General features: G+C 32.2%; 1 protein-coding gene across 1 annotated transcript; it reads left to right on the plus strand.

Moving 5' to 3' along the window:
* The first annotated feature begins 8194 nt into the window (after positions 1-8194).
* On the plus strand, positions 8195-10252 carry LOC133197824 (RING finger protein 145-like). Its single transcript, XM_061334017.1, has 2 exons — positions 8195-8330; positions 8673-10252. Exons 1-2 carry the CDS (start codon positions 8195-8197, stop codon positions 10250-10252), a joined length of 1716 nt encoding a protein of 571 aa, XP_061190001.1.
* Positions 10253-16941: the final 6689 nt, after the last annotated feature.

Consider the following 16941-nt stretch of genomic DNA (forward strand, 5'->3'; position numbering starts at 1 on the left):
ATTTTAATTGAGCAAGATTTGCGGGGACAAAGTGGACTGAAGTTTCTGATGATTATCCTTTTTTCCTATAGAAGAAGTGACCACAGGAACTTAGTTTTGTGAATGACACAACTTGAAACATTGTCTGGTCCCTTACATAAAAGGTAAAGGGAAAAAAAGGAAGGAAGCAGTTGATACCGCACGTGTTTCAGGTTGTTTGTCACCGAAAGTCTCAATGTTATAAGTCGAGAGATGAGTAAATCAAGCAAGATTTGTAATTTCACCAAAAGATGTTGCCGCAGTCAGCCCAAAAATATCGAATGAAGTTTATCAAGGGTTCCACATCCACGAGTGGACTCAGGACCGTTGCGAGGATACCATGATAACCACTGTGAGTTTTTTTCAAACTCGAGTTCCTTAATTTTTTTTAATTTTCAAGAGATGCGGGGCTCGCTTGTGCAGTGTCTCTTAAAATGATATATATACTTATATAAAGATGTGTTTGTGAAACACTGATGTCCCCATATGGCAGCTTATGGAGAAGGCGAAAGTTTCTTAAATGCAAGTAAAACTCCAAGGTCAAAGTCGAGAGATAAAAAATGTTGGTACCAAAAGAAAGGTCTTGACGCAAGGAATGTACCTTTTAAATATTAAATCTCTAGCACCAACCGTTAAAAAGTTTTTGCAAAGGTTAAAGTATTTCAAATGTGGGTCAAAGGTCAAGCTCAAATTTAATGGTGCCCAAGGGAAGGTCTTGTCACAAGAAATACACTTGTGAAATATGAAAGCCCCAGCACCAACCTTTCAAAATTTAAGACCAAGGTTAAAGTTTTTCAATAGTAGGTCAAATGACAAGGTCAAGGAATAACAGTTGATACTGTTGGTATATAAGGGGTCTTTGTCACAAGAACTGCATGTCTGAAATATGAAAGCCTTAGCACCAAATGTTCAGAAGTTATGTATGAGATTTAAGATAAAAGAAGATCAAACTCCAAGGTCAAAGGGTCAGAATTGTTGGTACCCAAGAGAAGATCTTTTCACAAGAAATACACTGTGAAATATGAAAGCCCTAGCACCAATTGTTCAAAAGTTCAGGACAAGATTGAAGTTTTTTTTGAAAAGTAGGTCAAACTCCAAGGTCAAGGTGAAAGGTCATAATTGTTGGTACCCCAGGAAATGTCTTGTCACAAGAAAGACATCTGTGAAATACGAAAGCCCCAGCACTTACCGTTCAAAAGTTATGGTCAAGGTTAAAGTTTTTAAAAGTGGGCCAAATTCCAAGGTCAAAAATATTTGTATCCAGGAAAAGGTCTTCTCACAAGGAATATACATGTGAAGTATGAAAGCCCTAGCACCAATTGTTAAAAATTATGACTAAGGTTAAAGTTTAGTAAAATTTTGCGAAAGTGGGTCAAACTTCAAGGTCAATAGGTCTAATATTTGATACCCAGACAAAAGTCAGTATTGTTACCAGGAATACACATGTGAAATATGAAGACCGTAGCTCCAACTAATCAAAATGGGCCAGGTTGAAGTTTTTGCGGACAAACAGACAGCTAGACAGACAGACGGACGGACAGGGCAAAATCTATATGCTCCAAAATCTTTGATTATGGGGGCATAAAAATCCATTAAGGAAGAAAAGTTTGAAGGAAAAAACGGTTACTGACTCGCGCAAGTTATGGGATCTATTTCTCCCATTTTACAAACATGAGTCTTTTAGGTTCACTTTGAAACGCGCGGAGAAAATCAGCCAATCAGAATCGTTCTAAGCGTTTTATAACATGTTTTGAACATGAAAAAAGAACAACACTGGGATTCTTCGAAGGATTGCTGAAACACAGTTGATAATAATGAAAGTAATTAATCGTTGAGAACAGATTTCAAACTGGACCCTAATAAATATACTGTATGTCAAATATTGCAATATTCGATATTTTTTCATTTATATTGTTGAACTCTCCATTTGTACTGTACAATTTTTCATTTGTATTGTATAATTTATTTATCTTTTGTATTCTTTATAATTATCCATTTGAACTGTATTTTTTTCTATCTGGACATTTATAAAATGCAGATGGAAAATTATAGATTACAAATGGAAAATTGGACAATAAAAATGGAAAATAATAGAACACAAGTAGAAAATTACAGATGAAAATAAAAAATATGCAATACAAATGAAAATTTATACAATACAAATGAAAAATTATACAATGCAAAGGGAAAATTATACAATACAAATGAAAAAATTCGAAAATTGCAACTTTTGACATGCCACAGGTATTTATTTATATATTGTATAAATGTATTAAATTACAATAATCATAATTACACGTTCCCTCGGTAAAGGATTTTTTGGTTTATTTTGGCGATCAACCAATCTACTTTGATGCAGTTTTCTGTAAAGGCCGGTATACACCTACACGTACGCTAGGATTTGTATTATGCTACAAGTATTGTATGTAGTGTAGTACTCTCCCGTACATACCTTTATACATAGCTTGTGAGGTTAACGTTGTACAAGAAGTAGATATTTTAACAGTCATACTTTTCCCCCGCCTTATTTTCTCAGAACAATATCAGCCATACATGAACGCACATTTAAAATATCTTGCAAACTTTTTTTTTCATTTCTCTACCATAAAAGCAACGAACACTTCGGTTTTTTTTTTTTTTATTTTTTTTTTTTTTGCATTGATCAATGTGAGAACTTTGTTGAAACGGAAGGAATACGTTAACGTTAGATGATATATATATATATATATATATATATATATATATATACGAGGGTTGTTCGAAAAGTTCGTGGACAATGTCAATCCTCGTTATACTACTTTCAAGAAATTTAATATAAGTACGAAAGCCGGATAGGCTCATTTTTGATAAGATAAAAAAAATAATTAACTCGTTATAACGAGATAGTTATCTCGTTATAACGAGTTACATGTAGTTATCTCGTTATAACGAGTTAGTTATCTCGTTATAACGAGTTAGTTATCTCGTTATAACGAGTTAGTTATCTCGTTATAACGAGATAATTATCTCGTTATAACGAATTAGTTATGTCGTTATAACGAGATAATTATCTCGTTATAACGAATTAGTTATGTCGTTATAACGAGACAGTTTTCTTGTTATTTCGAGACTTAATAGCAATATAGGAATAAAAATGGCTGCAGTTTTAAATGCCATTGAGTTTTTAGCAAGTAATTATCAATCAAATTTAACTTGAACAATTGATAAATGGTTGAAAATTTAATTTGCTCTGGGTTTACTTATGATTAAATCTTGAACTATCTCGCTGTCAATAATCATAGCAACTCTAAGGCGAACACATTTACACATTTTCGTGAACTCCTCCTCAAATTGTTGCATTAGGACGCGATATTTTTCTTAAAATAATATTGCCAAACATACTCGCTTCAAACTTTGGCATTTTACTTATGACAAATATTTCTGATGAATGACACTATTTCGATATGTTTTGGACGACTTACCGGTATACACTTTCATATATCAATTTCTATACCGCTAAAATTAAATATCAGAGACAATATAAGTGCAACATATCGTTTATGCAACATATAATATATAGATTACAGTGATATACATATGTTACTTCTGAGATTCAGAAATGTTTTGAAGACGGGGGATGGTGAGACATCAGCAGTAAGATCAGAGGCGTAGTAATAGAGGGGTTAATGTCCACACCACCACTTTTGAAAAGGGGGCGGTCAAGAGTATCTTTGTGCCCCTTCCTCCATATTTTTTTACCTGAGTAAATATCTCCCGAAAATAATGGCGAATACTCGTAGTTGGAACATCAAATCTATTTTTTTTTCTTTTTACTTGTCAAATATTTTACTTGGTTTACCCCCCCCCCCCCCTTGAACTTTGTGACTTAGCTTATGCATATTGTCCACGATAATGAGGAATGGTGAAGCAAAAATGATATTACATCCTTTTAAGTAATAAGACGTTAAATCTGATCTGTTGTTATTGACATTTTATCTAATATTCTGACATGGTTCACTGTTTATATTTTTTTTCGGGGGGGGGGGGTCCAAGTTGTGGAGATTCACGGAGACCTATTTGAGATTCACGTCTATTTGGCGGATCCTATATGTTTACCACATAGTGTCAGAACGTCAAACCAGAGTTTACAAAACAAAAAAAAAGTTTACAAAGCCAGTTCACTTTTATAATCTTTTTACTTAGGATTGATCAACGAATAGGCCTAATACTAAATATGTACATTTATATTATTATTAATACAACATTGAAGCAATGTCGTTAATTATTTTCCTCATCACAATATTTATTATGTATACTTTACAAGCATATAATTTTTATTTCAAAAAGAGATTGATGATTTTTTTTTGGGGGGGGGGGGGTAATAAATAGAGGATATTCAATGTTTTGTAATTGATATGCAATTTATTTCACGAGTGGGACAGGAATTTTTTTTTATATTTTCATGAGTGCGAAGCACGAGTGAAAATATCAAAAATCCTGTCTCAACATACAATACACATTTCTTGGCAAAATTTATGCTTGAAATACACCTTAAGTAATGCTTATCATATTGTAAACTTTAGATATTAAACTTTCATTCTATACCCAAAAAGGATCACATGTCAACTGTTTTTACTAATGCTGACCTTCACCTTTTATTGTGGCTTCCGTAGAATAAAGAGCTCCAAAAGTTTTTTTAATTCTACCACATTGATAATAACGCAAAAATTACATATTGTAATTTAAGATTCCATGCCAAATTGGTAAATTAAAATGTTTCTTTCTTTTAATAAACAGAAGAAATATATAAATTATTAAGTGATAAGTACAGTATTAGTTCTTGATATTCATCATATTTATTATTGAGGGGAAGGAGGGATTGATGATAAAAACTACGTGAATTTAGTTTTTTGTCAGACGTTGAATTTTGATCTTGCCCCTTTAAGACGATAAAATTGAACTGGTATTCCTTGTTAACAGGCAAGGAATTATCAAAATATGATCGTTAAAGCCTAACAAATGGTTTCATATCCACATGATTTATTCGGAATATTTATAATGGGATTATTTCTATGCATTTTTTATTGCGACAAATATTACGCAAACATTATTATAATTTTAACAAATTCAAGAAAGCTTGAACAGGGCAGTTAAATCAGCCAGAGTATATCATTTTTTTCTGATTTCCTTGTACAAGTTGACAAAATTTTGATGTTATATACATTCCATTTGAAGATGACACTAATTCTATTTTTCAATTTTAAGGTATAACACAACAACATGAGGCGGTCACAAGTTTCCGTATATTTGTCTTCGGTCTTTCCAATAAACAATACTAATCAAAGGCATAACACAAAAAAACTAGTATGCTGTTCCATAAAATCTTTATCACGCACACTTCAAACAAATTTGATCGACTTGCTTCTGTATATTTCCTATAAATAATGGTCTATTCTTTACTTAGATATATCAATTCTAGATCAATTTTTATCTCGTTATAACGAGATAATTATCTCGTAATAACGAGATTATAACGAGATACTAATTCGTTATAACGAGATAACTAACTCGTTATAACGAGATAACTAACTCGTTATAACGAGATACTACATGTAACTCGTTATAACGAGATAACTAACTCGTTATAACGAGATAACTAACTCGTTATAACGAGATAACTAACTCGTTATAACGAGATACTAACTCGTTATAACGAGATAACTAACTCGTTATAACGAGATAATTTTCTCGTTATAACGAGATAACTAACTCGTTATAACGAGATAACTAACTCGTTATAACGAGATAACTAACTCGTTATAACGAGATAACTAACTCGTTATAACGAGATAATTATCTCGTTATAACGAGATAACTAACTCGTTATAACGAGATATTAACTCGTTATAACGAGATACTAACTCGTTATAACGAGATACAAGCTCGTTATTACGAGATAATTATCTCGTTATAACGAGATAAATATTTTTTTGTCTTGTCAAAAATGAGCCTATCCGGCTTTCGTATATAAGCACATTATCATATGTAAAAATATTTATTTTGTTGACGTGTGAAGTTTCATTCCATTCGATTTAATAGAAATCAATTTACTTTATTTTAAAATCAACATGTTTGATAACCCCGGCGCAAACTAAACAACATTATAACGTCAAAAATATAGCGTCATGAGGTTCTCAAAATATTCTCTCTATACATTTCACACTGTCTGGTCCAATATCTGCTCATTTAAAACGTGTCTCTATCAATTGAAATTCATTTTGTTAACAATTGTTCCAGTAGCGTAATTTTGATTGTCAATGTTTTCTTTTTTACCGCTTAACCATGCTTTCACAAGACCAGCAACCGTGAAACGTCTTTTTCTTTCCAAGACCTTACTACTCGTAACTGAACGTTTTGGGGTTGAATCTTTTAGGAATGACTCTAATTCTTGGCCAAATTATTCGAGTATAACCTGGTTTGGGTCAGTTTACGCTTTATAATCCGCGAAGCGGATTATAAAACAGCGTAAACTGACCCAAACCAGGTTATACTCGAATAATTTGGCCAAGAATTAGAGTCATTCCTTATAATTTAATTTTAAAATCCTTAAATAACTATGGGTGTAAAATTTCGTTGCTTTTTATTAGTTCAAATTTGCCGCTCAATAATACAACCGTAGTAACGGAAGTAACGGAAGTGATGGGAAGCAAGGGGAGGTAAAAACTGATATATAGGCCTAGCAGCTTGTTTACATGTGGTAAGATCGAATTATTGTTTGAAGTTAAAGGTATATTTATTAAATCTGGAATTTTCCATGAATCCCGAGGACTGGAAATGAGAGGATTGTATGCATACAGATGATTCAGCTGGTTGTCAGGGGGGGGGGTGTCCCCATACCAAACCAGGTTATACAGAAATAATTTGTGTTCCTTTTTGGATATTAACCAATCAGAGGCTAGAATACAAACAAAATTAAATTATTTACAGATAATCGTTTTCCAGATTGTCCTCGTCTGATACAGAGTCTCTATCATTCAAATACCGCCTGGGCCATTTACACATACATATGCATGACCCCATTTTGAGATATTTCATGCTTCCTACAACATTTTCACAACTTATTCTGACGTTTTCCAGAGTACAAAGAAAATTTTATAGTCCAAACGGCTGCTCCGTGACGTTCTACGACGTCATCTTTTTTGCCTTTTTCAATAATTACAACCTATCTTCAGAAATTGATTTCTTTTCTATGAAGCAAATTATTTAGTCGTAATTTGGAATATGAAACGATGTAACAATTCTTAATTTGATCGTCTAGATTTATTTTGGTTTTGAGCCATTTTACAGAGGATATGACAACAGACATTAATTAGTGTATTGTTTGTAAATTACTAAATTTTGACTTGTTCCGCGAACCAATTTTCGCAGTCTTTAACTCCTAATACGTTTGAAATAAATAAAGATATTTTACAAATTTTTAATACAAATCATTTGAATTTATTGTTAAAATATTTCTACCAAATTTGGATATAATATGACGTTAAATAAAAAAGATATAACAGAAGTCCACGAACTTTCCGAACAACCCTCGTATATATGAATTACTTTGTGATTCTGAAAATCTGCATGCATATATACTTTGTAGAATGAATTTTAAATAGTTTAATAAGCAGCTGGTAATGTGATTAAGAATTGGATGCTATATTACATGACCCTGTTGCACATATATCTAATTGGTTGGGAGAAAAATGACAGCAAAGACTTTAATTAAGAAATAAAAGAATGCTCTATTCTATTACAATTTTATTAAATTCAAAAAATCTTATCATACAGTTTATCTAAAGTGTACACACAGTGAGATTCTGTATTATAATACTTAAATTATACCACAGATCTTACCATGTGTACCGGCCTTAAGATGAACATAAACAATGTCTTAACCAAGTGTCAGAAGAAGTCACGGAGGTCCCAGAACAAATTAATATCGAAACGAAAATACGGTCTTTGTAGACTTTAGTCTTGGAATTTCCAGTTAAGTTTGAAATACACTCAATTTCACAATCAATAAAAAATGTTAATGTCATGTCTATAAATAATTCAATCCATCAACATGTGGCACTGTATTTTAAACTTAAGAAAAACTTCAATGAAAGATTGAAGTCTACACAGAAGTAATGGTATAATATTTTAGTTCAATATGAAGAGTTTGTCTCGTGGTCACCTTCTATCGGGACTGACCAATGTACTGAGACTTCCTGGTTACTTTACATTAGAGGCATGGCTTCTGTCCAGCTCAGAGAAAACAACGTTACAGCAAATTGTAACCGCGATAGGTAGGTACATGTAGTTTGTTCTGTCCTGTCTATAAATTACATCAGGGATAGTTTTCTTTGCTTCTTATTGTGTTAAGGTATTAAAATGTATAAAAATATTTCCATCAGTTGCATATACTTGCAGTATTTCTTATATAAATTTTAAATTGAAAAATAAACGTGTACCTGATGATCATGATTTATATAAAAATATATATCTTGTATAATAAATAACTACATGTAATGATATTGATAAAAAGCTCGGCTTCCATATCTATTCTCAAAAGATCACTACTACATTTCTCACAGTTTAGATAAAGGAAATACAATAGGCTAAGAAGTCTCTTTATTATATCTGTCTAGCACTTATCCTGGCAGCAGCATTGATACTCCTCCAAAACGGGCACCTGTTCCTCCTGTACAAGTCCTTGATTGGAGGATTTCTTCTTCTGGTGATGTATTTCTACGCTTTAGCCATTATGGACTGGATAGCTGATAGTATAGAAACCAATGACCTCGATATTATCAAGACTTACGTCGCCCTCTATGCCATTGGACTTCTAGTTGTGTATTTATTCCGACACAGGAGATTAAGGAACTCTTTTTTACTGGCTTATACACTAATTACAGTCACCAAACACCTTGGCTTTCGTTTCACTATCAGTCAATATACTCGGTATTGTTTAAATGGGTTGATACTTTCTCACCTAATCCCTCTTGCAGTTGATGTTTTCTACCTTGTCATCAAAATACTGACAAATAAGCTTAAGACATGGGTATATTTAGCAAAGAATTCTTGTATACCTGATCTATATCATTTTATAAAGTCTTTTGTGGATTCTATTGTTTTACCATCACAGCTTTTTTTGTTTTCAATGGTTTCCTTTATATTTAATATTTGTTACTATATGACATGGCCGGTTGATGCAAAAGTTACCCTGTCTCAGTTAGGATGGGTTAAGTTTTTGTCTTTGTGTGCTGGGGAATGCTACAAAACTCCTCTTGGTCTTGTGGCCACGAGTATCGCAATCTCGTATGTATTTTACTACCTCAATGCTATGGTAAATGTTTATCTTTATGGTTTGAGGAAATATTCCACTAGAGATGATTATGTAAACGGCTGGGTGGAGGGACTAGTAGTGTTTCTGATAAGTATCAGATCTGGGATTTTAACTACCTACAACGCCATGGAATACAAGGTTTTACTAAAAAGAGCATTTGTTATTAGAATTACGCTTCTATTCGCTGTGGCGGTGTTCCTTAATGGTACGTATGAAAAATATGATTCTGTTATCTTGTCATTTAGTACATCACTGACAGCAAAACTATTCAAACACTTTCGCGCTCTCCTACTGTATTTTCTTCTCATGATATGTTCTCTCAGCGTTGCTTTCACAATTAGTCAGCTCGTTCATATATCCGTTGGCATCCCAGTAATAATCATTTGCTTATCAACCAGTCTCCAAGTGCTGGCTTCTATTGCAACTTATGGGCTGTTTCTGTATGACGGTGCTCGATCATGTCCTTTAGAAAATCTGGAAGATTCCGTGTACTATATCAGATCTACGGTCAGAGTAATTGATTTTCTGGGTTCTGTTATCCTAGCCTGCACTGGTGTATGGGTCATCAAAACAGAGGGATTAAGTTGGATTCAGACACCAATGCTGATTTTGCACTGTTTTGTCAATGTTTGGCAGCGGTTACAATATGGATGGAAAAGTTTCCTTCAGAGAAGAGAAGCTATGAGAAAAGTTGATTCTTTGGCCTCTGCAACAAAGAAAAAAATCAATGACCATGATGATGTGTGCCCAGTCTGTTTTCATATTATGTCATCAGCAAAGATTACGCCCTGTGGTCATTTCTACCACAGGGCATGTTTAAAGAAGTGGTCATACATTAGGGATTCCTGTCCCCTTTGTTCTCGGAAGATCTTTTTCCAGTAAGAAAGATTTCAGCATGGCTTCCATACAAATATCAAATACCTGAAGACCCCTATCTTTATCTCCAATTGATGTACAGAAAAAAATCAAATGTTAAGAGGCTAAATATTCAGTAACATTATCAAGGAATAATAAAGTCATGAAGAATGAATTACATGAGTGTATAAACTTTATACATGCGCATTTATAGTCACTGTGGTTGTATTTCTATTCTGAAAATAATCCTGTCTTTCAAATTACCTTGAGATAAAGTTTGAAAGGCACACATTTAATCTACTTAATTTTTTAGCCTTTATCATTCTGTTGTAAAGTAAATTCATTTTCAACAAATTCTAAATGTACATCCAATCTTCAGAATTTGACGTATCTTCTGTGTTAGAGTATACAAAGGCATTCATAGCCACCGTGTTTGTATTTCTAGGACCCCGTGATAAACTTTGAATTAAAGTTTTCAAAAACAATGAATAACTTGGCTTTAAGATTTGTTGTTAGCCCTCTTTTCAAATTATATACGTCTTCAACATATTTTTATGTTGTATCCAATGTTGAAAAAAGATTTAATCTGTACCGTTATTTTGTCTTAGCATGTTATGTTTAAAACAAACAGAAAGACAATGTTTAAAGTATTGAGTATTTAAACACTCTTTGTTTTACATGTACATTTTTGATGTATTCCTGTTGTTTCATCAATGGGACATCATTTCAGTGGATTAAGTAAAATCTACAGTTTGGAGAATTCTTCAATTCGTGGATAATGGTCACATAAATAATTTTTTGTCACGGTTTTTTAAAATATCACTATAGCATGCGCGGATCTAGGGGGGGGGGGGGTCCCTGAAATTTGCAGAGTTATCAAAAGTATACATTGAAGCAAATAAAAAATGACTCTGGACCCCCCTGGAAAAAGTGGACCCCACCATCACCATCATGAAGTAGGTGTTTTTGGTGTTTTCACGTTTGGGAAATTGATATTATGTTGTTTTTTTTTTCTTTCTTTCTTTTTCTTTTTTTTTTCTTTTTTTTCTTTTTTTTTTTTTTTTGTCGAGAAAATTTTTGAGTTGGATTTTTTTTTTGACTGGGTGGACCCCCCACCCTTGAAAAAAATCCTTGATCCGCGCCTGATTACAGTATCTATCTTCGTATCCTCTAGCCGTAACCTTCACTACAATAAATAAATTGTTTAAAGGAATTTGGCGAATACTATGTTTTGAAAAAAAAGTCGGAACCATAAGGGAAAATGCTACACACAAACAAAATTGGATGCATGGATTGATATATAGTTTTAGACGTATTTTGGTTGTGAATGACACACACACACATATATATATAGAGAGAGAGAGAGAGAGCACAAAGAAATTCACTTTTACATGAATACCGACTTTCCGCCCAAACCCGGGGTTGAACTCTCGACCTACGGAATCTGTCTCCTCACAGTACAGGAACAGCGTGCTAGACCGCTCGACCATCTAGGCAACTCAAAAACTTGCATTTGATGCCGATGGAATTCTCGCGGCGCTGTCCTATATATATATATATATATATATATATATATATATATATATATATATATATATATATATATATATATATTCATCGCTTTACTACTAAGAAATTGCAGATTGTGAATGTTGTTCAAATGTCTTTCTTTATTGCCTGAGAATTTGGAATTTATTATACTCTGCATTTTAGGTGCATGTCCTGACAATAAATATGGTGATAGGATATTAGAATCCTCCTACGTGTTCATGTTACTCTATAGTTCTGCTGGGCATGACATAACTGGTGACGTGAATATGCTTTATATTGAAAACCTTAAGGACACACACAGTTTGAACTTTATGGTCTTTTTCCCTGGAGTTGAAGAGTTCCAATACTTAAAGGAACTGTGTGCTACATTTTAATGTCTATATATGCTGTTGTACACTTCTTTTAAAACAAGCTTGGACAAACAAAACATCTAGAATATATGTTTAGTAATTTTTGTATATTTTTCTTTGAATTATACAAGAATTTTCATCAATTAATATCTTTTCAAAACTTCTGGTAATGCATACTGATTTTTGGTCCACGAATATCTGATGGCACTATAATCTTAAATTAAAAATATCTTGAAAAATTATCAGTAGGTAAGGTACGTTGCGTATATCCTTAAATCGCTTATTTTAAAAGGGCCAACGTTTAGGGAACCCCGATCTCTTAACTGGGGCTAAAATCTCATAAATATTATGAATTCTGTCGACGCCAGGCGTTGGGCCAATCTTGAAAAAGAAGACCTTGACACTTTGCCAAAATGGAATAAAAGTATTGAATGTTGAATGTTAAACAGCTGAGAGGCAATAATAAAAAAAAATAGATAGATTTATACACGATCATATTACTGGCCCCAGCTGACAAAGCAGGTAACGACATTGTCTTTGTAAGGTTCATTATTATAATTTTATTTTAGAGGAACTTGGAATTAAGTGGTAATCCAATTTATACTCATAGAAAATTTGAAATCACAAAATTATACAAATTCAATAGCATCAAAACCCTCGACTTTTCAATTCTTTATACAATCATTCCCATGTACGATATATTAAAGACCAAGCTTTTTGACATCATAAACACCTGCTTTTTCAGCTAGATACTCGTTGCGAGCAACGAGAAGTCTTCCGAATAATCACCCTTTTATGTGATATTCTTTGCATGTGAAATTAAATTTATATGCTCTTTACTACATCTTAAAATATAACATGCATCTTTAAAAAAAAATACCAGGATTTTAAAGATTTTTTATTTATAAAAATGAAAATAGCCAAGATTTCACAAAGAGAAATAAACGCCAATTTATAAAGAAAACGCAAATTTAAGCTAAAAAATTAGAAAAAATTCCGTTATAGTGAGAATTAAACTCAGATTGCCTGCGTGAAAAATTAATATGGAAACCACAACACCAGCGCAATGCACCAGCCATCATCGATGTTTACCTTGCACTCATTGTCTGACGTAACGAGCGTCAGGCAGGTTAAAAGTTTTCGTTTCATAGTACGGAATTATAGGATAAAAGCTAGCCAGCCAAATTTTGTGCAAGCAGATGCACATCGAAATTTGTTACTTGAGTTTTAACAATAATTGTTAGCAGAAGAAATAATCTGTTACTCATGAAAACTATTGACTTGTTTAATTCCTTTATTCTTTATGCACTCAATTTTTTTTTTATTCCGTGCAATTCCAAATACAGAATGTCCGTGTAACCCTTTTCTGCACTTCTATACTACTGCATCAGTCCATTTGTCTACTATGAAAGGCGGGACACCATACATTATTTCGCGCCAAATGTCACAAGTAGATCTTCGCGCCTTTTCTTTGGAATGTATGTTCTATTGAATGGGTCTGATAGCTTCAATGAAATAAAAAATTATGTTCTTATAGCCTGATTTTCGAGCTTGGTTTTCTTTAAAAAAAAAAAAGTCACGTAAAACTTTCTATAAATATTGATTGCTTTAGTCAGGCAAGCTTCTTGAAAAGCTATTGCTTATAACACAATACTTTTACCGTTATAACGAACAATATAGCCGTAAAAACAATGTGAAAATATATGGAGTCAAAGAAAATAAAAACGAAAATATTTTGCAAATTGCAAAAGAAATGTTGAAAGTAAAGGGAAATGTGGACATCGACGATATTGACATTATTGCTATTCATCGCATACCGGGTAAACAAAAGACCCCAAGACCTATCCTAATAAAATTTAAAAATGCAGACAGAAAAAGCGAAAGTTATGCGACAAAGTTCAAAAGTCAAAGAGTCGGAGGGCAATGTGAGGTTAGGAGATGATGTGACAAGGGAAAACAGCGAACTCATCGCCTAACTTATTGAACATCCAGAGATTACATCAGCTTGGTATTTCAATTGTTCTGTGTATGCCAGTGTGGATGGAAAACGCATGAAGTTTGACATTTTAGACGACATTGATTATAGATTGAAGAACCGGAATTCTCGTGACTAACCGCTATGGACTCCGCATTTATAACGCTCTTCACGATTCCGAATTTGACCGTGAAACGAAAGACAAGCCAATGAATACTCAAGGCACTTGACTTTTGAAAGTAAATTTTATCTGTACACAGTTATTCTAGATATTTTTTGATTGACTATTCTGAGACCTTGGGCTACGGACTATACATATAGTATTTTCATTTAATGAGAGACCGTAGAAAAATAGTTGCTTTTTTCAGTAAATTTTTGTTAAAATTATCATCTTGGAGTTCACAGGTGTTTAATAAATCCTTTCATTTAGATATTAATCAATTTATACTAAATCCTGAAATTTAACAAAATAAAACAAAAACTTTATATAAATTTACAATAAGAGTAAAATATAAATAGTCAGAACAAAATAATACATGTCAGAATTACATGTAATTGGTGTTTTGATATTAAAATATTGTTTAAAACCATCTAAAGACCAAGAATGAGCTTTCCCGTTACTTAAGCATCTAAGAAGGATGAATTTCATGTGAGCATGGGGGCTACGGACTATACCGTTAAACATCTCTATTGTGGACAATCAACTTAAAGAAAATATAATTGTTTAATTAAATTTTGGGCATTTTTTTTTATTAATTGTTTTTCTATATTTGTTCACACCACCTAGTTTGAGTATTTACTAGTATAATAATACCATACTTAAAAATCAATTGTCTAATGTACTATGTACTTTCAATGCCAAATGAAATTCCAGTTCAACTAATTAAAGCATAATTGGTGTTCAAACTATAATGAATAAAAGCAACAGGAGCTGAAATTAAATCAAGGCATGATTTGTGTGTGTGTCGGGTGGGGTGGGGGGTTACGGACTATATTGCTTCATTTTTTTTTCGATTTAATGTAATGCATATAACTCAAAATGGTCATTCAAAAGGTGTATCAGTATATAATTTATCATAATCATATGGTGTAATTCAAAAAAAAAATATAAATTGCAAAACATGATTGACCATTTGCAGTAAAAAACATAACAGTACTATATTTACCCATAAAGAATCAATGCTTTTTTTTTTTAAATTAACAATTCAGTGACAAGTAGATTGGGTGGCGCAATTATAAGAGCGAAAAGGCCTCACTTTGTACTAAATTGCAAAGTATGTTTTGGGAAGAAATCCCACAATGGGATGTTTAGACTGAGAACTAATAAACCATGGAATCCCCATTTTGCAGTAGACACAAGTAGTAAAAAGATCTCTTACTAATACAGAAGTACGGTTATATGGTCTGTAAGTAGGATTTGTGCGGCTAAATATTCTTTTAAAAATATTCCAATGCTAATCATAGTAAATGGAATGATAGTATGTATCACAAGAAGGAAAACTTTATCATGTATATTTAGAAATTTGTTGTGACCACAAACATAACAGGACAGACTACAGAAGCAAGCCTTTAGTTGAAAAATGTTAATTTTCAGATATTTTATTTTTAATTACAGTGGTATTTCTATTTAAAAACATTGCATTTGTTCGAATAAACATATTTTTGTATCGTAGTTATTGTATCAATAATGTATATGACTTTTTCTGGAAGTTATTATATTGGGGCTACAGACTATACAGGGCTACGGACACCAATCATTCTTCTATAACTTCTTTTCATGTTAGCGCAAAAGCTATTCATTACTGTTTTTTACTTCACTGGTAACTGTGAAAATATTAAACAAGAGCATGATTAATTCTACATTCTTTTGTTGAACACAAACTATAATGAAATATGGGGCTACGGACTATACAAAATATTAGACCAGTATGGAAAATAAAATACAAAATACGCACACATTTTACAATATAACCACTATATTTTTCTCATAGTACTTTTTTTTCTTAAGTTAAATAAAAAGTTTAAAAAAAATTATATTTGCTCTTTTTTTGATAGAAATTATGCATTTATTCAAACATTGATAAATCTTAAATTATATAACAAAGGTATATCTGCACACATTTATTCATAATTTCCACAATTTTTATCCTTTTTCTTTCTGTAAAAAATAAACTTAACCAGAATGTTTTCTCTATAATAAAGTACTTTTATTTTGGAATGTTTCATTCAAAATAATTTTAATTAACCATTATTTAAAATGTAAAAAATCAAGTGCAAAAGAATAACGCTTAAAAAATTATGAATCTTTGACATTATTCTGTCGTTTTTTTCAAAAATGCAGATACTACATATATGATATTATATACCAATGGAGAGCTCTCATTCTGATCTTTGCAATGCAATGAAAGACATTTAGATTAGATGTAACTATAAAAAGTTACATCTATATAACATCATTTAGTTGGAAATGGGCACCTGATCTTGACCAAGCCGATCAGTCAATTGTCAAGGTCCTGGTGATATCGCAAAACGCAGAGATGTTTTTAACTTCCTTAAAGGTGCTTGGACACAGATTTCAAGTTAATATTTTCTCAAATTTTCTGTATAATTTTATGACTTATATGTTGCTATAGCATTTCATACTAAAATATAATAAAAATCTTATTTCATCTCGAAGTTATTAAAACTTCGAATTTCTGGACGCGTTGGATTGACACATCCTTGCACTTTCACATATATTTTAATTTTATTCTTAATACTTAAGAAAAGTGGCAATTTTGTTGTGTATTAATGAAAAATATTAAAACTATAACCCAGAAAATTCAGAGTAGAAATGTTCG

This window comes from Saccostrea echinata, unplaced genomic scaffold (assembly GCF_033153115.1).
Source record: "Saccostrea echinata isolate AGI-Se365-2 ecotype Australia unplaced genomic scaffold, CSIRO_AGI_Sech_v1 ptg000001l, whole genome shotgun sequence".
Lineage (NCBI taxonomy): Eukaryota > Metazoa > Mollusca > Bivalvia > Ostreida > Ostreidae > Saccostrea > Saccostrea echinata.